The sequence below is a fragment of the Centroberyx affinis genome, unplaced genomic scaffold (genome assembly GCF_046629955.1).
Source record: "Centroberyx affinis isolate AG114_WGS23_722 - 3 ecotype Tasmania unplaced genomic scaffold, CSIRO-AGI_Caff_v1 ptg006570l_1, whole genome shotgun sequence".
NCBI lineage: Eukaryota > Metazoa > Chordata > Actinopteri > Beryciformes > Berycidae > Centroberyx > Centroberyx affinis.
In genome coordinates this window covers 42,501-67,854 of record NW_027283327.1, presented here as the reverse complement: position 1 = coordinate 67,854, position 25,354 = coordinate 42,501, and the positions used below count along the sequence as shown (strand labels likewise).

Below are 25,354 nucleotides of genomic sequence, written 5' to 3'. Positions count from 1 at the left end.
CTGTGTAGAGTTTGGAGGAGGTGCAGGAGGAGCTGAGGGAGGATGAGGAGGCGAGGAGAGGAGAAAGAGGACAAAACCACTCTCATCGTCATGACAACCCAGCCAGACCATAACTATGGAAGCATCACTGAGGTACTAGCACTGTGTGTGTGTGTGTGTGTGTGTGTGTGTGTGTGTGTGTGTGTGTCGTGCTCATTAACTTACAACTTTTGAGCAATGTAAAGTAGCCAACTTCTGCCCACTAAAAGCTTTGTTACATTCCACCTTGTCCACCATTTGGGAAAAAGGGACACCTACTCTTATTAAATGACTAATGACACAAACTTAAAACAAATGATGGTAATTTCTAAAAGATAGAAGGTAACTTAAGTCCTTGGTTGATAAAATTGACATTTTAAACAGACCGTTTGTCCATATTTTAGAGATACTGAAAGATGAACTTAATAATAATGGATATAGAGCAAAAATTTACCTTCAAATACATTTTCTAAGTTTCTAGGTTCAGGTTTAGAGAATGACTGTCAGCAAGTGTTCACCAGTACAGTAAGTGTGTGTGTGTGTGTGTGCGTGTGTGAGTGTGTTGAGTGTGAATGTTGCATGGGTCGCTCTTTCCCAGCGGAAGTGCGTCTATTCTCAGGCTCATAGTGCATTATGGGCCAGTGGTGATGTCATTACAGCTCCCTAAACAGGAAATGGGCTCCTGGAAAGCCGCCAGTGCGCTCTCTCACCGTCTGTCTCTTCTGTCTGTCTTCCTCTCTGTCTGTCTCACTCATCTCTCCCCTGGCTTTCTGTCTGTCTCTCTTATCTGCACACAAGGGGGGGGGGGGGGGGGCTATGGATCAGTGTCCGTCCTTGTTTGTTTGTTGATTCATCTGTTTGCCTGTGTGTAATGTGCGATATCTCAACACCACTGATTGGATTTTGATGAAACTTGCAGTGACGCATCTCGCCACTGCACTCCAGCATTTTCAAAATTACACTGATTAGCGCGACAATTACAGGTTAAGGCAAGGTGACATCATTCGTGGGGGACGAAATGTTTACTCTTGCCTTGCTTTTCTTAATATGTTATTTTTGACGCTCTGTTGTTAAAGTTCTTGACTTGGTCAGCCTGGGTGGAACAAGGGGAGGAGGACGACAAAGGAGACAATGTGTCTGTGTGTGTGTGTGTGTGTGTGTGGGGGTGCACTAGGTGAGGGAGGATGGTGGGTAGTAAGTTGGAATGAGGACAGCGATAATGAACAAACCAGAGCTTTATTCTAGCTCTTTTAAAAAGTCCTAACCGTCTCCCCAGTAGAAGAAATCTGTCTCTCTGGCACGCTCTCCGTAACTTTTCTTCTTCTTCTTCTGTCTTCTTCTATCTGCTATCTCCTCTCCTCCCTTCTCTCCCTCCTACCCTCTCCTCTTCCCATGTGACTAATTATTTGTGGTTTTTTCCCTCTCCAAGTGTGTTACTCAGAGACTTCCTGTCTTTCTTTAACACCAGACAGTGTGTGTGTGTGTGTGTGTGTGTGTGTGTGTATGTGTGTCGTACCATGCCATCATGTATCTGTGTGTTGGTGGGACTCTCCAGTAGCTGCAGCTGTTTGTCAAAGAGTTGAGCGATCGCTCTATGAACTAACTCATACTGCTCCTAGAGAGAGAGAGAGAGAGAATAAGGGCGGCAAGGGAGAGAAAGAGCGGGTGTTGCAGCAGGGGAGGTGAGAGCGGGAAAAGTAAGTGAGAGAGAAAATAAAGAGAGAAAGGGTGTCAATACAACAAAAATATCAAACACATCCTATACATCTACACTCAAAACACAGATTCACAAGGCAATAAAATACACAATGTGCGAAAACCATAGAATGACCATCGCTGCTGCACCTTGATTTACACCAGGAATATGCCTTGCTACGAAAGTAAATACATTTAATGTGTAACTAAGGCAGACAACAAACAAACAGAGTTTAATAGACTCAGACCCTTTTTTATTCCTTACTGAGATGAAAATGTTACATACGTTTTCCTAAAATGCAGTGTGATTTGGTTGTTAAATACTTCAAATAAAACTACAAATTAAACTCAGTGGAATTATTCTCAATATTTCTCAGGCGGTGTATGTAAGCCCACAAATAGATTCGTGCTGCTTAAACCTTTTAACAGATTCTCAATCCATTTCCAAAACCAGGCCTGAGGGTAGTTCAAAGTAAAACGCTGTCACGACCCCTGAGAGCATGGACTTGAAGAAACCAGTCGGTGGAAATACAGATAAAACCAGATAAACAACAGCCTGGTTTCTTGTTTGCTGGCGTGGAAAACTTGGCTGCAGCAGCACTTTTGCGGTGCAATGCCCATCAGCACCCAATCACTAATTGGCTTTTCTAGATGTCCTGCCTATCGATCAAACAACAGGACAGTAACTTTTTGTGTGTAGGACCAAAAACAAATAAAAAAGATGGATACAAACCTTGGTCTGAACAGCAGAGTGTCGCTGCGTCCTCATTTCTTGAATCAACCGGAACACATTGAAGTCTTCTGGTATCTTCTATAAAAACACACAAGAGAATAAAAGGGTTAATTATCTTTTGACTGCGGCGTTTGATTTATACTCTTTCAAACAAAACAACATAGTAAGGGAGGATGCACCCCTCAATGCACTTTACAAGATAACATACTGTGTAGTAAAAGTGTGTGTGTAGGTACTTGCATTTGTGCAGGTATGTGTGTGTTTGTAGGTATTTGCAGTGTGGGAGTGTGTGTGTGTGTGTGTTCACATACCCCAGCTTTGAGGAGGTTCCATGTGTAGTCAATAGCACAGATAGCACCCGTCCTCCCACAGCCCGCACTGCACAGAAACACAGTCATACAGTTTAAGTTCAACATAATCACACACATAAAGATCAACACACTCTCTCCCACTCTCTCGTCACAAACACACATCCACAAAGAAACTCACTCCTCACAGGTGCCCACTCTCAAGGATTTTTATTCTTGTTTGTCATCTGGACCACACAAGAGAGTAAATACTGAAAAAAAAATCAATCACACATGTGCGTACGCAACCCATCCTCGAGACAGGATGGAGACAGAAGCTTCACAGAAGCTGAGATAATGTGACATCATGTCTGACACACACACACACACAATCATAAAACATCTCACGCTGTTAGAAAATCCTCTGCTAGTCTGTCTAACTAGCACGGTTGCTCCACACATGCATATCTCTTCCCACTCAAGGTTACTCTACACACACACACACACACACGCTCAGAGCTTTAAGTCCTGCTGTGTAACAGAGGAACCAGGAAATGTCCTCAGGCTGCTCATTATACCTGATTACACACACATGGAGACAGTGTGTGTGTGTGTGTGTGTGTGTATGTGTGTGTGTGTGTGTGTGTGTGTGTGTGTGTGTGTGTGTGTGTGGCAGAGGACCCAGTACCTATCCAGGATCTAGCCTTAGTATCACTCTGTTTTCCTTCATATACTCTTGTTAACCATCTGAATTTCTTCTTTCATAGAACAGGTCCAGCTGTCTTTGGAGCTGCTTTCTTAAATTCATCGTTGCCTAAACGGATGACATTTAAATCCTCAGTCTAGAGCAACCTCACTACTCACTGTAGCAAAGAGTTGCTTCACTAAGACGGGTACATATCAACGGAGACTAAAGGCCTTCAGCCCAACATCAACTTCCATGAGATTGCCCTATGCTAGCACACCACTAATAGCAAATAGTCTCTCTTGTTTGTTCATAAAACGCAGCCTGAAGCCAATTTTCGTTACTACTTCTGTGTTCTTGCAGCCGTTCTGCTGTAGCCCATTTGCTGCCACGTCGCTGGCATTTTGGGTACAGCAGTCAAGAGCCTGTAGTCAGCCGCAGCAATCAGAAGTAAAGTATTAATGCAAAAGTCAGTCCTGGCTCAGCTGTTTTAGTCCAAAATGGCAGCACAGTAGTAAATTATAGTGAATTGGTCCTCTGCCCGATTTAGAATCAGTAGTTTATTCATCTGAGACAATGAAACGCCAAACCACAAATAGGACCAAATATATATATTAGTTGAATGTTAAAAATGCAACCAAGATTAACTCCCTAATTTGTTCTTCTACCGGCATTCAATTTGCATTTGTGTGTGTTGGGTCCAGCCACTACTGTAATATTTCTCCAAGTGGCGAAACTTGGCTTCAAAGACTCAAACCCTCCCTGGCCCCCTATTGTACACTCACACTGCCTCCTCAGAGGAAATAACAGGCAATCCCATGAATCATGAAATTCTAAAAAGTAACATGGTGAAAAAGAGAAAACAAGTGAAAGGGAAAACCTGTGATTCTGGAGTCTAGATCTAGTCTAATCAATACCAGTGTGGGACAAGATTTTAAGCATATACTTCCTTCCACAACAATGTTACTTGAAATTTAACAATATTTCCAAAATATGAGAATCCATTACCATTGCAGATGTGCTGCATTATGATGCAGGTGTTGTATGAATTGGATATATTCTACTTATGAGTTGATTATGTACGGGTGAACTGAAACAAATGTTTTTCACCCATTTCTTACTAGCTTTCTATGAAGCTGTCAGATATGACACTGAATTCAACTCTCTATTCTGCACACAGTTTGCAGCAATATAAATGCATTAGGGATTAAGTGTGATCCCAGCCTTAGAATAACTGACAGCGTAAGGCTGGGTATTGGCAAGGACCTCACGATACGATATGATACGATATGATACGTATCACGATACATGGGTCACGATACAATTGTATCACGATACATTGCGATACAATACATACTGCGATACATTGCAATACTCGACATAATTTACTGAAAATTTAAAAATAGAGCTGAAAATACAACTTGCTGTGTATCACCTGGGTAGTCTAATATGTACATCACATTATATTGATAACTCTGCGGACAAACTGAGTCAAAACTATTTAATTCAAAGGGATTTGAGGGAAATTTAAGGAAATTTTAAATCAATTTAAATAATTTTTTTTAATGTATGGATACGAGGGGCTGGAAAATCGATAAAGTATCATGGAAAAAAATATTGCAATACTCAGCTGTATCAATTTTTTTGCACAGCCCTATGACAACGTAAATTATTTTCCAAGAGAAGTTATTTTGAAAGTATAGGTGTTACTTTTTTCAAAAGGTGTTTTAACTCATATGCATATGTAGCGGTTTGTGTGAGTGTTGTATGCATATACCTACCTGCAGTGCACACATATAGGAACATCATCATTTTCTTGGTATTCTCTCATTAGTGCTATCATATCCAGTATGGAGTCAAACGATGAGGGGACATCATGATCCGGCCAGTTCATATAATGGAACTGAGTTAACCTCCTAGATTCCTGCAGGGAGACACAGGAGAAACATTATTAAAGGCCTTCAAGGTCGGTGATTTGAATCACCAGACCAGCTGGGAAAATCTGGGTGAGGAAAGTGAAAGTGTAAAGCTCTTGTCTCAGTAAACAACTACTGTCACAATGCCTTTGAACAAGGCACTTAACCCCCAGTCGCTCCAGTGGAGCTGATCAGTGCCAACAGCAGAAGACTGTGGTTGTATTGGGCGGCTGCCAGGTGCGACTGTGTAACCGGATGAATGTGAAGATGGGCAGTGGTGAAAAAAAAGCATGTGTGCTCAGCAAATCTCTTCCCAGGATAAATAAAGGCTAAAAATCAGATTAAGTCAGAGAACTTACATTCTCATGCTCTACCATCAGAGTCCTGATAAAGTAGTCTGTTCTGGCCTGCTCCGATTCCTAGAAACAGAGACAGAAAACACTTCCACTCAACAGAACAAAATGTGAGAAATTCACAGAAAAACAGATCCCTAGTTAAACAGCCACACACACAGCTGTAATATTAGAGATTTGTCTACTTACACAGGAGATTCTGAAGGGGCCGAAAGACATGGGCTCCTCCCCTAACAGGGGGAAATACCGCTCACACTTTTTCTAACCAGAAGAAGAGGGAACAGAGAAGTTAGCTGACAAGCAAACAAGATAGATACCACAACTTCCTGTGTACAGATGCCTTCTGTCTTCAGAAACAGACTTAATGTGATATGTACAAACAAATTTACAAAGAAAGTATAAGTGAGACATGTACAGGTTTAAACAAATGTACACATACAGAGGCAAATACACCTTATCAGGGCTATCAGTCACACTTCATCATTAGCTCAGTAAACACCTTGACCAGAAACACTGACAAGCTTAGGGCAGGATCAATGCAAATTGAGTCAGTACTTTGGTAATTGCTTTCAGCCGCTCACACCATATCTTTCTCACTCTCTCTCACACACACATTATATCTTTCACAAACAAAAAACATACAAGCACACTCAGACATGCAAAAAATATAAAACACAGATGCATCATTTGCACACATGCATACCTGCACTGACACACACACACACACACAGATTAAATGTTGCAGCCTTACCCTGCCCATCTCAAACTCTCGACAAGCCATTACAATAACCTGCAGACACACAAACAGGAAGGATTACAGTCAATATTTAGACTCAACCACTCACAGCTAAATCATACTGTCCAAAAATACACTGTTTTGTTCAATCCAAAATGTTCTATTTATGTAACGCTGTACTTCCCAAAATGAGGTCCAGGGACTCCCGGGGGTCCCGAGGAGTCCCCGGCAAAATAAGATAAAATGAGATGAAGCATTAATGATCCCCGTGGGCAAACTGAGAATAGTTCAACTTCACTATTTTTAGTGAAGTTAGCACAAAGACAGAATGTAAAAGAATGGCTATTCTGATTTACAGTTTTCACTCTCACCACTGTATCTCCCCATCCCCTCCCTGTGGTTCTCCATCGATAATAATCACAGCTGCTATCTCCAGCTTTTGACAGTGCTAGGTAGACCTAACTGCACCTCCCTCCCTCCCTCCCTTATCTGTCCATCTGGCCCTACCATTAGCACTCCCCATCTGCCTTTTAATTCATCACAGCCATATGAAACATTTATTTTAATTACTAACACTTCAGCTTTTATAACTAATACCTACACAGAGCGATGCTGTACTCCCAGATCCATCTCTAAGTAACATAATATCTTACCCATTACCCTCTTCGCCCATCTATTTATGTCCCTTCATCCATCAGTAACCCACACCCAAAGCTGTGTTCAACTCCCCAGACTCATTCAATAAGGCAGAGGGGCTTTTGTCATCTTAACTGCCTCCTTATTTCTCCCTTTATGAATCCATCCCTCTCTCCTTCCCTCCATGCTATAAGCCACACTCACAGCTATGTTGTACTCCCAGTTCATTCTCCAGAAGTCGATGACAGTGTTAGGCAGCGGGCCCTGAGTTGCAATGTAGGCCTCTGGGCCATCCATACCCTGGGGAGAGGGAGGGAGAGACGGACAGAAAGAGAGACAGAGGGTCACTTTAATTATTTTTAAATCTTTCACAGTGCCTTTCACAAATTCACACATTAAAAACGTACAGTGTTATCATAAAAATCCTTTATGTAATGTGACTTTATAGGTCCCTGGATGTGAATAAAAACTTTTTCTATCACTAAATTCAAACAGCGTGTCAGAAAACACAGCCAGGCAACTTGATTTCCTGTCTGCTTTTTACCTTGATGAAATTGGCATTGATGTAATCTGTGTCCTGATTGGTCGTTTTTAATGCCAGCTTCACCCTACTGTGATCAACTGAGAGGAGAGAGAGGGAGACAGACAGACAGAGAGACAGAAACAATTACTTTCATCCATTTAAAATGATTTTGTTATTACACTTAGACAGACAGAGACAGATGCAGAAAGAAAGAAGTAGAGAGAGAATGAGACAAGCAGATTGACAGAGAGACACAAAGAGAGAGAGAGAGAGAGAGAGAGAGAGAGAGAGAGAGAGAGAGAGAGAGAGAGAGAGAAAGAAAAGACAGAAAGGGAGAAATAAAGAGAGGGCAAACAAGGACAAGGGAAAAACCAGAGCAAAATTGAGTGTAAAGAGGTTAATGGAACGCAGAGCAATATCATCATTCCTGAGCGTGTGTGTGAGTGTGTGTGTGTGTGTGTGTGTGTGTGTGCGTGTGTGTGAGTACACATCTGTTGCGGATGTACCCTTCCTTTGCCTTATGAGCAGCTCATTCACTAAAAGCCTGAATGAATGAATGGATGGACGGACGGACAAAGGAGAAAGGGGCGATAAAGGAATAAAAAAAAAAAGATAGGACAGATGTTTGGTCATGTAAGCTTGCTCCGAGGTCATTAAGTACAGAGAGCACTCTGCACGTGTGTGTGTGTGTGTGTGAGAGAGAGCGAGCGAGAGAGATAATCAGGTATTACATGACAACATATCATTGTATAAATGTACATATAGTATTTCTATATGCACGTGCATTCTTTTGAGTATACTTTTTCATGTAGGCCTATGTATCTCTCTCTTGCTCCCTCCAATCCCCTCCTTCTTTCTGTCTTTCTTTCTTTCCCTATCCGTCTCCCACCATCCAACTCCCTCTCTCATTTTCAGTTTCCCTTTATTTAATCAGGTAATCTCTGAAGAAAATGCAAAAACATTCAGTCACATGTTCCAGCAGTCAGGGAGTCAGCAACATACAGAGACATACCTTATAAAAAGCTGTAGACGCTGAGTGTATGGACATTAAGATTAGCAGCATTAGTAGTGAGAGTCGTGAACAACATACACTTTGTTTTGTCTGAGTTTAAAATGAGTTTGAGATTGATGAGAGATATCTGGAGAGCATCAAAGGCAGACTGTAATCTAGTAAGAGCCTGGTTTGGAGTGGAGTCCATGGCATACAAGAGACTATCATCAGCATAGAAATGGAAATTATATCTCCAAGTCCCTCTCCCTGTCTCTCTCTCTAATAGATCAACAGACAGAGAGATCATCTGTGCACTCTGCCTATGCATTTGTATGTGTGTGTGTGTGTGTGTGTGTGTGTGTGTGTGTGTGTGTGTGTGTGTGTGTGTGTGTGTGTGTGTGTGTGTGTGTGTGTTACCAAGGACTTACATGGCAGTATATCTTTGTATCTGTTCTTCTTGACATTCTCCTCTCTCTCTCCTACGTTGGTGGGGTAGATCTTCTCCGTCCGGTACTTGGTTGATAACCGCCGTAACCTCTGAAACAGACAAGAACAGAGGAGACAAACACGTTAACTGTTTGCTCTTTCTCTTTCTGCCTTTCATTTTGTTGCTCGCTCTCTCTCCAGCAGACAGAAAACAGAGTAATAAACTCATCAAATTTTTCCTTTCTCTCACCTACAGAGATTATGCAACTGCAATAGGATTTGTTTGTATGTACCGTGCAGTTTTAACCTACTTAACCTTTGTGGGTGAGACAGGACAGAGGAAAAGGAAAATGTTACGTACTCATGTTTTCGGCTTTTCTTGGGCAACACACAGTGGAGAGAGAAACAAGAGAGCGAGGAGGAAGAGGAGGGTGATGTAATACAACCTGTGATATAAGTTCTCAGTCAGACAGAAGTTCTTGTATATTGTATGAGACAGAGAGCTTCAGAGAGCATTGCTCAGACTGCTGGGAGTGGAACCCAGGCTTTTTCTTGATCTGTGGTGTTTCTACTGTAGAGTTATTCATTCAGCCGTCTTAATGCTGCAGCGCTGCTCTTTTATCTCTCTTGGCTCTTCAAGCTGTCATATACACACACACACACACACACACAGGCTACACTAACAAGTCAGCAAACTTTAACTACCGCACACACATGATGAAACAACTGACCCTTCCCTCACCCCCTTAACTTACATTAACTACCACACACATATTGTTTAACACACACAACAGCAACACACACACCAACTACTCCTACGCCCCACACTACCTCTCACACTCTAACTACACATACCTACTTCTCCTAAAAACACACACACACACACACACACACACACACACACACACACACACACACACACACACACACTCTCTCTCTCTCTCTCTCCCTGTTCCTTGCGTGATAGTGCACGGAGTAACCTTGGGCAGATCTAATGGTAACTGACACTAATGAAGACACACTGAGTTAATGGGAACAGGACAATTACAGCCTCCCTGGTCTGACAGCAGGCCATAGCAGAACGAGCTGTCCTCGGACGCTGTGGCCCAGAACAGAAGTTCTTAAAAGGCAACAAGGGTGGGGTTTTCTCATTAAAGAAGAATATCATATCAACGCAAACACAAGTATTGTTGTTTTCCAATCAGTGGCAGCAACCAGAGACGGTCTCCTAAACGAGGTATTCTTTTGCTGAATCTATGTCCTACAAATCAAAGTGTGTGTGAAAATCTTCTATTTCATTCGAAGCAACAGCATCTCACTCTCCTACACATTTCGTTTAAGGCCCTGAAAAAGGCACTAAAATCTTGAATGTGTTGGAAAGTTGCATCCAAGTGTGTTAAGATTCATACTGCAATCACATTCATTTAAATAAATATGATTTGACAGAACTGATTGGTTTCACCTGTGACCCACAAACATCCTTTATAAGAAGGAAGGGGCTTCCAGTCCACAGACACTGATGAAGGCTGAAGTGGTGAAAATGTTTTGTCCATCTTCAAATAAATATTGCTTATACAGTTTCTAGCTGTTGAACGTGAGCATGTTTTTTTAAACACACCTTTACTGGGCATTTACAGTGCCAAGACACAGAAAGAGAGCGGGATAACATGCGACTTAGGTCCCAGGATGGATTTGAACCTTAGATGTCACAGGTACATGGTGTGCGCCTTAGCTAGCTGAGCCACCAGGACGCCCCCAACAACCCCTTTCTTTTTAATAGACATTTGAGACAGGGTTAATGCAAGCAGTGCAGTGGCCAACCTACAAATTAAGTGACTTTTTGAAACTTTCAGTGAAATTTATGGCACAACTCATTTTAATTCACGACTCCGCTGAGGCCTGGAGTGTCATAGAGGAACTTTTAAGAAACTTCAAAAGAACGTCAAGAGTTCTGTAACATGAAACACTCCTGCTTGACTTTGATAGCAGTCACATGACACATCGCGCTCAAGGGTCTTTTTTCACTCTCTGTCTCTCTGTTCCTTTCATTCACTTCCCTCTCTCTGTAAGAGGGAGGGAAGGCATCACTCCACTTTTTCTGCCTCTGCCTCTCTCACTCTCTCCATCTCCCTCCACCCTCTCGTTCTCTCTCTCTTTCTCTCTCTCTCTCTCTCTCCCCGAGTCTCTGAGAAAGTCAGCGTGGGCGTTCAGGCTTCTGGAGCCTCGTGTGAAAAAACGGTTCCACCTCTTCTCTCTCTGCCTGTCGCTCCTCTTTCCGTCTCTTTCTCTCTCTCTCTGGCAGCGACTGTAAGCTTTCCTCATGTTACTGTAACATGGACATGTACTGTACATCCTGATTTCCTGAGGCTCACAATCCGCCTTTCTTCCTGTCTCTCCTCTGTTTCGCTTTTCACTCTCGAGCATGAGTGGCATTACTACTGCACTACTGCGGAGTCATTTACAGTGTTAACACAATACACACAGACACAGATACACAAACACACACACAGACGTCACTCGATATTCCAAATAGTCCTAATTCCATTCAATTACATTTTTGCCATATTTGAAAATGCTTAGTAAACAAAGTGATCCACCACTACAAGATTGTACAAGCACATTCTTACTTCTTCAGTTACTTTTTTGTCTGCTTTTCAGCATGATCAGTTACCACCACCATGCAGCAAACTCTTCTCTCCTATTTGGACAGTGTTGTTTAAAATGCAAAATTGTAACTCACAGCTGAATCTCTCTCCACCCTGGGACCATGCATTATAAAATGTTAAAAATACATGGGCATCAGTGCCATTAACCTGCTTTTGTATTTCTGAAAGGTGACTTTTTGATTACTGTGCTTCAGCGTGTTTTCACTCTGACAGCACTCACTGTATACACTAGTAACACACACACACACACACACACACATACACACACAGCACAGACTAGCAGCATACAAAAACACTACAGACATAATGAGTTTTACATATTCATCTTGCACACCAGAAAGACACAAACTGAGGGAGAGCGGAAAAGAGGGAGAAAAAGGGAGTTTGAGTGAGAAATACACACAGAGACTGTGGGCGGCAACACAGCTCTGTGTGTGTGTGTGTGTGTGTGTGTGTGTGTGTGTGTGTGCGTGGTAATAGCATTAGAGCTCCTCTGGCCTCATGTGAATTACATTTCCAACGGAGGTCTGCTTCTGTGCTGGGCCAGAGCCCAGGAAGACAGACACAAACACACACACACACACACACACACACACAATGAGAGGAAAGGCGAGCCCCTCATCCTCTAACAGTAATTTGTGATGGTTTGCGATCCCCCCCCCCCAACTCACAACCCCCTTATGTGGGAGCGAGCCGAGCATGCACAGAACAGTGACCTGTGACACTGAAAGGATGATTACATTTTTCCTTTCACAGGCTATTTCACTTCATTTATAGGGAATTGAGAAACACTGGTTGATTCTCCCATTGAAGCCCATCTATACTCTGCACATGGGAGACGATGTCAGCTGTCAATCAGGAGAAAAACTATCAATTTGTTTTCACAGGACCACAATATGCATTTCCTTGGAGGTAAAATAGTAGGATTAGCCACAGTGCAGTGAGCACACCTGGAAAGCAACGACTGCAGTGCCTTGCTCAAAAGCATTTCAGCACATGTAAAACCTGCTTTACAACTCCTACTCTCAGTTTAGGGGATCAAGCTAGCAACCTTCCAGCCTAGGTAGACCAGGTAGTTTCAGCAGCCAATTACGCTTTCCAACCATGCTATAATATTTCCCATAAAGCCACTGGGAAAAGTAGATGTACAAATTCTTGTGGTAACCAGGATGGCAATTTGCAATCTCTATGTGCTTTTATTCAGACATGCATGGGTAACCAATGTGTAAAAGCCATAATAATCCTGATGGGGTTCTTAACTGTGATTAAAGGTACTGCCTCATAACTTGCCACATCACTGTTGTAGGCTACCTATAATGATATGAATAATGAATAATAGTAGAGAACGGACAGTATGCCACTATGATGCCGATGCTGGTGAGTGCATAACTCAAAAGTGAACACTCAATGTTATTCTCTCCTTCCCTTACCCTCTCTTTAGCTATGTTTCAATCCAAGCAAATCGCACAAAAACGTTTGAAAAATGCTGAAAAAAATAAAATGTCAATTAGTGTTTCCATCAAATAGAGACAGCAGGTATGACATTTCTGGTAGGTCGTGGTGGACAGATATTTTACACTTCACAATGTCTAAAGCCACTTTTGAACTGCAGTGAAACTGAACTAGCCGTGCCAAGCCTATGTCATTATTTATTTGATAAATGCGTTTCCAGAGCTATTTATCACAATTTCTTTATTGACAAAACAATCCACTTTGAGCGAGTTTAAAAGCTTTTGCAACACTCGGGAAATTTTATTGAATATTGATGTTTCTATTCAGCTTTTCTGATTTGATACATCATTGCAAAAACAAAAAATCCTTGGATGGAGAACCAGCTACCGTCTCGCCCTTTCTCTCTCCTTTTTTCTTTCTCTCTCTCTGCTTTCCTTTGTCCCACAGACAGACCCTGTTTTTAATTACTCTTACTTCCTCTGTTACGTAAAACACACACAGACATACACACCAAAGGGACACATACACACACCACTCACATACACAGACAAACACGCACACAAGCATGTGCGTGTACTCACACACACCAACAATGGCAAAGCCTGCTGGAGGATGCAAGGGAAATAAAGCAGAAAGAGGCAGAGAGAGTGAGAGAGAGGGAGGAAAAGAGAGAGAGAGAGAGAGAGAGAGAGAGAGAGAGAGAGAGAGAGAGAGAGAGAGACATTGAACTTCCTTGCCTTCCTTGAACCTTTACTGAGCAGAAAGGACAAGTGCGGTGGAACATGGGGGAAAGAGAAAGAGAGAGGGAAGGAGAGGAGGAGAGGAGAAACTGGGCTTTTTAAAATAGAGGAGGAGAAGGGGAGGGAAGGAGGGAGTTGGGGAGGGAGAGAAAAAGATGAAGGCGAAGGAGCAGGAGAACCAAGGCTGCTGAAGAGAGGACAGAGGGAGGGAGAGAAAGAGAGAGGGAAGGAGAGAGAGAGGAGAGCCAAGGCTTTCAAGAGGCTCTTGGTAACTAAGTTAATGGGTTCTTTTATTCCTTCTTTCTCTCGTTCATTCACACGCTCCCTTTACACACACTGTCACTTCGGACTAGCTTCTGTTCTGAATGGAGGGGGGGTGCAGAGAGAGAGAGAGAGAGAGGGAGGGAGGGAGAGGGAGAGAGAGAGACAGAGAGAGAGAGAGTGAGCGAGAGACTGAGAGAGAGAGAGAATATCAATTATTGTTTGTTATACCACGATTACTAGCTTAATTACTTTAATCCAAAATGATTAAGTGTGATAACTTAGAACTACAAAGAGAAAGTCTGACAGAAAAGGAGAAAGAGAGGGAAGACTTGAAAGAAAGGCATCCTTTGGTCGCACTTTCAAAATTACATGTCAGTTTCACTATTCTCTCTCTTTCTCCTTCCTGCCTTCTATCAGTCGGTCCATCTTTTACCTCTCCATCCCTCCTTCGTTCCCTTACACTTCATCCCTTTTTATCCCATTCAGAACATCATTCTTCCTTCCCTTCCACTCTCCAAGTAGTATTAAAAAAAGCATGAACTACTTACTGTCGGAACAAAATAATAAAATTCGAATGATTATTTAGGATGACAAACTCTCTCTGTCACATACAACATTTGGTGAACGCTTCTATCCTAAGTGCCTTGAGTGCATACATTACTTCAAGCATGGATCACCCCAGTTATTCTCTCTCTCTCTCTCTCTCTCTCTCTCTAACTGTATGGCAAAACAGTGTGGCTCGTTGGAATTACATAAGCAGCAAAATTAACAAGCACAAATTATTAAAATAATAGACAGTTAATTTGATAACACCCGTCTCATGTCTTCTCTCCCATTTCTATCTCTCTTCCCCGCTGTTTCTATCACTCTCTTAGTTTCTCCCTCTCTTTCTCTCTATCTATCTGTCAGGAAATATGTGGTATAACAGCATGAGTGAGTTGGCCAGTTTCCTGTGAGCGCTCAACTTCCACTACCACACACACACACACACGCACACACACACACACACACACACAGGGCGTTGCCCCCAAAGGCCCAGTACCAACTTCACAGACCCCCCTCAGGGTGCAAACCAAGACGTTTGAGTCACATGTGCACACACACACACACACACACACACACATTTCTTCACAATGACTTGACTTGGACTAAAAAGACTTGAGGATGCCAGCGCAGTTACTGGGCAGAGAGAGAGACAGAGAGAGAGAGAGAGAGAGAGAAGTAGAGAAGAAAGAAAGAGTGATTGAAAGATAATGGGAAAGAGAACAAGAAAGTGAGAAATAGAAAGCGATAAACACATTGATGTATTGCTCAAAAACTAGCTTGAAAGCTAGAAAAAGAGAGCAAGATAGAGAGAGCAATAGAGCTAAAAAAAAAAAGTCAACAGAGCTCCTGATAGAGACAGAAAGAGAGAGAAAGAGCTCTAAAAGGAGAGGCGAAGGAGACAGAAATAGTGACAGAGAGATGCAGTGGATAGGTAGAGAGAGAGAGAGATGGATGGTAGTTGTTAGTGCGTCTAACCTACTTTCCGTCTCCTGGCTGAATAAGTCAGCACCGCTGTACTTCCCTGGCACACTGAATAATTCAAACACACACACACACACACACACACACACACACACAGAAACACATTCTCTTTCTCTAACTCAGCAGTAAGCACTGATTGGCAGAAAATATGCTCTTCCGGTAGCAGCGGTTGTTGGTGGGAAAAAAAGGTTTGTGTGTGTGTGTTAGTGTGTGGCCAGGAAGTGGGGGCGTCGAGTGCTAGTGGCAGAGAGGCTGTACCCACGGTCACCTTCGAGCGCGCAATTACACAGACACCGCCGCACACACACAAGCTAAAATAGGTCACCTCTTACAATGCTCTCAGAAAAATCCATCTCTCACACTGTGAGCTATGCGGGGAAAAGATGCACCGCTACACAACACAGACACTAAAAGGGCTCGCTCTGTACGGCTCTCCATCAGTCTCTTTCTCCGTCTCCCTTCTCCGTCTCTCTCTCTCCCCGTCAATTCAATAAGCGTTATTGGCGTTCTGTCTCTTTTCCTCTCTTTCAGCGCTCTCTCTCTTTTTCTTTCTTTCTCTCTATGTGGCATTTAAGTCCCAGAGCAGATAGAAGGTGGATCAAGACTAGAAAGGGTACTAAGTTACGTTCAGATATTCAGTAAGATATGATGACTACAAATAAATTTTAAATGAAGAAATGAATCAATGACTCAAATGAATTTCATTGAAAGCTGTGGAGGCAGGAGGGGTGATGATATAAACAACAATCATCATCATGAAATGTTTTTTGTCATACTCTTATTGAAGTGTGTGAGGTGTCTACATTTAAGAGTTAAACACAATTTAGTTTAGTCTCAGTAATCAAGTTCAATCACTTAGGAAATAATACGGAACCCCACCCAATCCACTAGCATGAGTCAGGGGTCTGGACTCTGTGTGTGTGTGTGTGTGTGTGTGTGTGTCCCCTTCTCATTAGCTGAAGATCTTAGAGGAAGATTATGTTTGATGACTAGCATCAGCTGCCAAGCAAGACCTTTACACAGCCATGCATGCGCACACACGCACACACACGCACACGCACAAATGGAGTGTGAAGTCTGCATTGCTACTGCATGGCCAATATAGGTCAGTGGAACAGTGGCTATAAGTGGGCAAAGGAGTATGCGGTGATGATCTGTCACACACACATGAACACGAACATGAACACACACACATCGCACATCGCGCATCGCGCATAGGAGGGTGTAATTACAGTCATTCACTGGGGTAAAGCAGGATGTGTTGCGCTTAATTAGCCAACAGACTTCCCTTTCTCTCTGTCTCTCAGTCTTTCATTTTCAATTCTTAAAACCATGAGAGAGAGAATCACTGTATGTCTCCTCTGTTATGCAAGTCAGCTGCTCTCAGGCTGATCAGGTCAGCGTGTGAACATGACGACACAAAAAGCAGAACATAACGGTTAAAAATAGGAATCCTCAAAAGGAATAGGAATTGTTTATCCAAAGCCCCTGAAATCTCGGAAATACATTTAAAGAAATCCCATTTCTACCACCAAAAAGCCTGAAGCCCTAGAAGAATACTGTGTGTATGTATCCATCTCCAACCTGCATCTGTGCATGTGAATGTGTGTGTGTGTCTGTTTCTGCTCACGCGTCTGTGTGTATGTGGTCACTGGCATGGTCACACTGACCGCAGGAAGCACCTGGGCTGAACTGAGCACGCCCGGTAAACCAGCCAATCAAAACCACCAACAGTTCTGGTTGCCCACTTCCTATGGGGGCTCAAATCTCAGGCGCGCACACACACACACACACACACAAAACACACACACAAAACACACATAGGCCTACTTGTAGTGTTCCCTTTGAATAATGAACTGTCTGTGTGTGTGTGTGTGTATGTGTGTGTGTGTGTGTGTGTGTGTGTGTGTGTGTGTGTGTGTGTGTGTGTGTGCCATTACAACGCCAGAGAGTGGGCATCTACCCTGGCCTAAGACAGCTAAAGATAGAGGGAAGGAGGGAGAGAGAGAGAGAGCGAGAGAGAGAGAGAGAGAGAGAGAGAGAGAGAGAGAGAGAGAGAGGTGGATGGTGGAGAAGGAGACATGGGCGGATAAAGAAATACAGAGACAAGGGAGAGGGCAAGCTCAAAAATGGAAAGAGAGGAAGGACAGAGAGAGTAAGAGCAAAAGGCGGGATGTAGAGAGGAAAGAGATGGAGGGAGGGAGAAAGAACAGCAGAGGGGAAGAGTAGAAACAAGTGGAGGGGGAAAGAACGAAATAGATGAGGAAGAGGGAGAAGAGAAGGGGGAGAGAGCAGGGCGCCGAATATTGCAGCATGCCTTGAGAAAAGCGTTAGAACGAAGGAAGACACACAAGACAGACAGGCAGGCATATATTGGGCAGGGACACTGTCTTCAACTGGGTTCAATTCCCCATGTTCCCCAAGTGTCGTTGAGCAAGACGCCGAATCCCTCCCAGCTCAAGTGGTGCTGTTCTGTGGCGGAGCCTGACCTGAGTTACCCCATGGGGATCAGTAAAGCATGACATCATTTTCACTGCATGTTATCCCCATCTAATAAAAAATAAATGCAATGAAAACGTTTTAAAAGTGAGTTGAGCTTGGAACCCATTGGCCCCATCTAAAACTCACTGCATAAATTCAAAAATACATGGATATCAATGGGGAAATCATTCGTAAGTTTGTAAACCCACTATAAAGCTCTCTTTAAAGCGCTGGCTTCCTTTTCTGATTATTTTCAATGAAAAGGACAAGCTGTTGCATTTTAAGAGCCCCAAACGCCCAGCGTAAGAAGTAAAAAATATTGAAATTTTAGGCGAAAGAGCATCCAACAGTAGTGACAGGGGATCTAGGCAGGGCTGTGAAATAAACCACCAGCCGCCGTGTATCCGAAAAATTCATCAGCCACTTTTACCAATTTACCAGCGAAATTGATGATGGTTGGCTGCGCTGTCAAAGTGTCTGCTTGAGTAGACACACTTAACACAAAGGACTGGCACGCTCAAGCCGAAACTTTCTGAATATAAAATGGCTGCAGACTCATGCAAAAGGATGTCCGCACTCACAAAAGCATAAATTAACTGATTGCTGCTGTGCAAATAAAGAAGCATTACTTTATGCTTTTGTGAGTGTGGAGACACACTTACCAACACAGTCAAAATTTACCAGTATTTGCTCGCGGCTGGGGGTAATTTCCCACTCTGGATCTAGGCCTACAGGAGGAAGCAGATGTGATACATCCGCATATAATCCCCATCATCTGGGACAGAACCTCACTGTGTGTGTGTGTGTGTGTGTGTGTGTGTGTGTGTGTGTGTGTGTGTGTGTGTGTGTGTGTGTGTGTGTATTAAATCACTTCCGCGCTCAGATTTTCCCAGCCAGTATGACGAGTCAAATCGGTGACCTTCTAGTTCCCTAACTTTAAGGCTTCCACTGTCACTCGAATATGTGCATATCTCTCTCGCTCTCTTTCTCTCTGTATGTGCATTGTGTGTATATAAATATGTGTGTATTCATATGATTTTGGTGTGAAGGCCACCCTGCTGCTGAGTATGTGTGTGTGTGTGTGTGGTATATGAGTTGGCATGGTCGAGGAGATGAGCTACACTATGTCTCCACTTCCTCTTACTCAAACTGGAAGAACAAGCAAAGTCAGACTTTCTCACCCAAGTCAAACATTACACACACACACACACACACACACAGGGCATTACAGCATCACTTCCTCTGCGTGTGTGTGTGTGCTCTTCGTATCTTGGTCAAGAGATGTAGTTCTATAGCCGTGTCTAAAGCCTCCTACGCACGCACACACAAAAACACACACACTGCAGAGCGGAAATATTTTGTTGCTTCTCTTCTGAGAAACACCCGGCTTAGGGGCAAAAGGCTGGTTTCTGGGTTAAGCCCTAAGAGGGGGGTGGGCGGGGGGGGGGGGGGGGGGGGGGGAGAGAGAGAGAGAGAGAGAGAGAGAGAGAGAGAGAGAGAGAGAGAGAGAGAGAGAGAGAGAGAGAGAGAGAGAGAGAGATTGTGACACCAAAGAAATCGGGAACTCTGGTTACAGTAACATGAGGCAGGCTTACAGTGGTTGCCACACACACACACAAGCAAGCTAACATATGCACATAGTCAGACAAACAAACACACACCATGCATATGGCTAATATCTGGACACAATTCTCCTCTCCTCCTGTCAGTGCGTCTGCATGGGATGCTCTGAATTATTTGTGTGTGAATTTCAGTGTGTGAAATACAAAAGGCCTAACTCTCCTGTCTACCATGTTACACACAAGTAGCAGTTGAGCAACTGAGGACCTTGCATCACTGACCAATGACTTGCATGCGTGTGTGTGTGTGTGTGTGTGTGCCTGAGCGCATGTACATGCATGTGAGCCTTCAGCACATGATTTGGAAGCCTATATGCCCTTGTATTACACAAGCCCCCCCCCCCCCCCCCCCCCCCACACACACACACACTAACACACACACAAAGAGCTCAGAAATTCAAAGAGGAAGCCCCCTGGTGACAGTGGAAATGTTTACTACATCCCAACACACACAAACACACAAGAACACACACAAATACACACACACATAAGCATGTCTGGCATTGTCACATCTCATTTTCTTGCCTCCCCTCTGAGTGTTTTATGTTTGCCAGACAGGACACATGTTTAGGGGAGTGTGTGTGTGTGCACATTCCCGCTTTCTTTGATGTGCTGCTTGAGAGTAATCTGCTTGCAGAGGTGGGGCAGCCACACACACACACACACACACACACACACGGGCTGATCTCCTATGGCTAAACCCTGTCTAGACTGCAATAGTGTGCCCCGTGTGCCCAAAAGTAGGTGGGTAGGTAGGTAGGTGTGCGTGTGTGTCTCTGTGTGTGCATGAGAGTTAGTGTGTGTGAGTGTGCACGTGTACATGCGTATTCCTTTGCATGCGTGTGCGTGTATATCCTCCTTACATTGACACCAAAGCAGATAGCCTAGTCAAACCTGTTAGCAGGCCTTAGTTGGTTGGTTAGTTGGGTGGTTTCTGTATGTGTGGGTGGGTGTTTGTGCGCACACATGAGGTCACGTGTGCGCACATGTATTCCCCCTGTTTCTGTCTATACAGACATTAATGCATCAATACCAACTAAACCCCTCTAGCGTGTGTACAAGTGTGTGTGCGCATGCACACATGCATGCTCATCTCAGCGCTGGCAAAACTTAAAACACAATCCCTTGTTAAGTTTTACTGAATAACAGTCATTATTACTGTGCAAGTAAAACTGTGCAACTAAACAGCTGTAGTCCTAGTTTTTTTTTTTTTACTTTTTCAGCCCAGGAGCCAAATTTCACACATTCCCGCACCTTGAGATCCAAGCTCATTCCAGGCCCTAACACTACCAGGGTTACAACTAGTGTGTGTCCATCAACAGCTGGGTGTCCTGTCGAATTGGCCTCTGCACCCCTACCTCCTAACCCATTTTAAGTCACTCAGGATAAGACTGTCACCTGAAAAAATGTTAACATTACAGCTATTCTATGTAAGATATTTTAATATAAAAGTACACCCGTTCTATCAGCCTATATCAAAAAGTGGGGCTGCAATAAAGAAACCCCCTACCTGAGACACCATACATTTTCCCTATTTGCCCATTTTAAATTCTGAGGTCGGGTATGGAGGCTTCTCTGCCCAGAGGAAGTGACAAATTGAAAGTTAAGGGCGAAATACACTGTCTCCTAAACAGCAGCGAGCAAGCACTCCACCCAGAGAAAGCTGGTCTCACCAGTGTTAGATTTTTCCTCTCTCGTCACTTTGGTTTCCTTTGGTATGAAGCGATCACAGACCAGTCAGGTTGGTAAACATGAGCTTGCAGTGTGCGGTTTACTGACATCACGTTACATGATTTCTGGGTATTGAAGTTAAATGTTTTCAAACAGTTAGGCTACCTCTCGCTGTCATTTGGAGTCACTAACGTGCGAAGTTGCCTAGTGCAGCTTTAAAACATCATACTCTAAAATACACTCACCAGAAACAGGCCCAAGGCCTATTTTGGGACGCAGCCCATAGTTTAAGAAACACTGCTGTAAATTATAGCCACATACAGAGGTTATCATATATTTGTGTGAGTATAGAAGCATATAATCTAACTCTTGGTTTACTATAATAGCACCATGATTATGTCAAAAAAAATCTTCCTATATAGCAGTGTTTCTTTAACCATGGTCTCAGACCCAAAATCTATACTGTCCATCATGTCTCCTACACCATCTCCTTGCACTTCATGGGAGGTCCTCTTGTCCTTGCACCATGTGTATCAGTATGTGCCGTGCAATTACGTCAGATGTCTCCTGGCACCAATGCCACTAAGACAAATTCCTAAACAGTAACTGCACTTGGCGAACAAAGTCATGCTAATTCTGATACACAAAATGGGTCGCAGGCCTGTTTCAGATGGGTTCTAACACGACAAGACCACCAGCATGTTTCAGTGAATCCCAGATGAAGACAATACGTCTCAAATTTGAGTCCCAGGCTGAAAACATTTCAAACATTTCTGTTTCATCAGACAGCCATGAATGAATAAAGAACAAAGCATATAATCTCTGACTCCTTGCCCTTCCAGAATACTGTAATTATGTCTATAAAATGCATCCTATATATAGAGAACAATAGGCAGTTAAAGTGTGTGTTACGTCAGGGTGTCCTGGTGACTCAGTGGGCAAAGGAGCCCACGCCATGTGCTTGCAGCATTGTGAGTCTGAGTCCAGATACTGAATGCTGTATGTAGGGCTTGAAATTGGAAGACCGGCAACCAGCAAAATGCACTTACATGTTGGTTGTGGCTGACAAGTCTTTTAATTCTCCTTGGCACTTTGGCAGACAGCCCACGTGTGCTTAATAAGTCTAAGTTTTCTTGTCTACAAGCTGGTGTGTCTGCTAAATAATTTAAGTGGCTGGTGAAACTCTGAATTCACTAGCCACTGTTACCAGCTGACAACAGCTAGCTTGAAGCCCTAGTTATTTGCATCCCATACAGCTGACAATAAGCTAAGTGCCTTCAGCATGTCAGCTTCGTTAGTGGATGCATTTTCAGATTGATTTTTATGTTATTTATATTATACAGGACAGCATATGGTAAAGAGAGACCATATGCTATTCTGAACTGAAAAAGGGAATAGTGATATCACAAGGGGCAGAATGGAGGCAGGACATGCAATCAGTGGCATCCTGAAGGGTTAAGAAGCAGGTTTGTGACCAAAAGGTTGCTGGTTCAAATCCCCTCACAGGCTGAGAAAACCGGGAAAGGACTCTCTCCTACCTCAACCACTACCATTACAATGCTCTTTGATCAAGACTCTCCTAACCCTCCTATTCCTCCATTTGTTAATGCATGAATGAGAGGTGTGGCGGCGCTGGAAATGAACCTACAGTTACCCAGTCAACTCTGCCGGGATAAATTAAGGTTAAAAAGATCTGGGAGCTGATATCATCACATGCTCCATGAGAATGTAAAGATTTGGTCAAAGTTTTCTGGAATAAGTGGGTAAAAGACACCACTCTACTTTCAATAACTCAAACTAAGCAAAGTCGTTTAAGACCATTCTCAATTTTGCAAGTTTTGTGCAAAAGCAGCCAAATGTATAAGGGCGGCACAGTAGTCTCTTGGGTGGAGAGACCATACTGTCCTGGAAAGTCTAAGGTTTGATCCCATCAGCAACCATGTGTCCTGTCAAAGAGCCACTGAGCAAGACAGAGCCTCTTCCTGCTCAGTCATTGTAAGTAACACTGGATAAATGCGGCAGCAAAATGCCTAAAATGTAAATACATAAGAAATAAGCTTTATTTTTGATGACCTACATTAAGGAATGAATGGCCTGTAAATAAGTCAACAGTAGGCTAGTCTCAGCTCCTTTCTCCCTCCCTCATCCATAAAGCACTTCCTCAATGCCTCTCACACAGTCCAACGCCCCTGGTAGTCGGGTCTTTGCGCAACATCCGCTAACTCCCTTTTTTCCCTGAACCACATGCACAAAGGAGAGGACGGGCCAAGTCATCGGCGCACAATTACACACACACGTAGAGAGAGAGAGTTCTCCTTCCCACAGAATTAGTCAAAAAAGTTATTTTCAAAGAGAGAAGCCTGTCCAATTCTGTAGCTTGTGTCCCAAGTTTGTCCAAGATACGAAAAAGCTCAGGTTTTGCAGCCAGGACAAAATGTTATGAAATGGGCCAAGAAAGAATGTTGCAAGCTCCAGCAAGCAGCTTGCATGAAGTAGGAAGGGTTAGTGTGTGTGTGTGTGTGTGTGTGTGTGTACAACTGTAGGCTAAAGGAGAAAAATTTAACCATTCTGCCGCTGAGTACATGATTGGCCTCTTTTCCAAACATTATCAAACAAGCAAACTGCAATGCCATCACATAGCCTAGATCAAAACACTTCTCCCCCAAAAATAATGTGTATATATGTGAGGGAAACACACATCTAACCTAACGACACAACTCACCAAATGATATTGTAAGTTATTTCATCTGTGTCATATATTGCCTTCAATAATAGTCACATTAACTAAGACTTAGTTACATTGGAGCCAGTACAGAACATAAATTAAATACGCATTCAATATGTTAATACGAGCTAGCATTTACCATCCAGTTATGGGACAGATGACAAGATCTTATTTATAAAATGTGTTTAGCAGTCAGACAATGACACAAATGTTACTATAGCACTGTTATTTTTGCCTAGCAGAAGTCCTATTTTCAGTTCACAGATTGCAACACAGTAATATCCGGTGATGTAGCCCTAGTAGTAAATAAAAAGGTGGGTAAACGTATGACATCTGGTCAGTGATCATCAACAAACACCAATAGATTTATTTTTATTTTTTTTCAGAAAAACAGCATTTTTTCTCCTTAAAAGACCATATCCTTGTGTAACTAATATCAGTTTGATGCTATTTTTATTCCATGAAGATTTACAGCAGTCTAAAAATTGGGTATAAGATCTATTTCGCAAAAACATGGGTAATCTGGGTTTACTTTACACTACATCCCTGGTAACAACATTTACTGGAGAAGTACTATAGTAACCAAAAGGCAATAGTAATCTGCTTATAATTTTTAGCAGGATTAAATTACAATATCACAGCAAAACTATAAACTATGTATAATATCCTATAGGAAGATTACAGGGATAGCCTATTATAGTGATACCATAGGAGATTTAAAAAAAAAAAAAAAAAGCATTGAGCTCAAGCACTATAGACACGCTATGAGTCCCTGTAGGAATATTATAGGAATACTGTAGTGATTTCCCATTAGGGAGCAGCATTGTACCCCAACAATCAGGCATGGTTACCAGACTGTAGCTTACATGAGGGCAACACACAGTAAGCAAACAAGCCACAAACCTACAGCAGATTAGACCTCCATTTACCCACTAACCTAGCTAAAATCACTGCTGGGGCTGAAAATACTAGCAAGGTGACGTGAATGTGTCTTGTTTTGTTTGTTATAAAAACAGGACCGGGGTGTCTGTGGTTTGGGAGACAATGCTAGGCCGCCATGTAAGCCTGGAAATGGGAGGAAGAGGAAGAGGGAGAAGGGGGACTGGAAAGAGGAGTGTGGCCGCCTCTGCCTCACCTCTGGCGGAGAGAGAAAACCTACAGACGGTGGGAGGGTATATGGAGGGCCAGTATGGAGAAAGGGGAAGAAATT

At 43.0% G+C, this 25,354-nt stretch overlaps 1 protein-coding gene across 1 annotated transcript in view; it reads right to left on the bottom strand.

Annotated features, from left to right (window-relative positions):
* Positions 1-727: 727 nt before the first annotated feature.
* The window catches only part of LOC139638801 (tyrosine-protein phosphatase non-receptor type 12-like), a 25,271-nt gene continuing 644 nt past the window's right edge, over positions 728-25,354 (bottom strand). The window contains exons 2-12 of the mRNA XM_071512830.1: positions 9,002-9,110; positions 7,604-7,680; positions 7,264-7,359; positions 6,439-6,477; positions 5,877-5,948; positions 5,694-5,753; positions 5,200-5,342; positions 2,758-2,824; positions 2,447-2,524; positions 1,535-1,633; positions 728-805 (exon numbers count right to left, since the gene is read on the bottom strand). Coding sequence (XP_071368931.1) covers positions 770-805; positions 1,535-1,633; positions 2,447-2,524; positions 2,758-2,824; positions 5,200-5,342; positions 5,694-5,753; positions 5,877-5,948; positions 6,439-6,477; positions 7,264-7,359; positions 7,604-7,680; positions 9,002-9,110 — 876 coding nt within the window. The 3' untranslated portion in view covers positions 728-769. The remainder of the gene's footprint in view (positions 806-1,534; positions 1,634-2,446; positions 2,525-2,757; positions 2,825-5,199; positions 5,343-5,693; positions 5,754-5,876; positions 5,949-6,438; positions 6,478-7,263; positions 7,360-7,603; positions 7,681-9,001; positions 9,111-25,354) is intronic.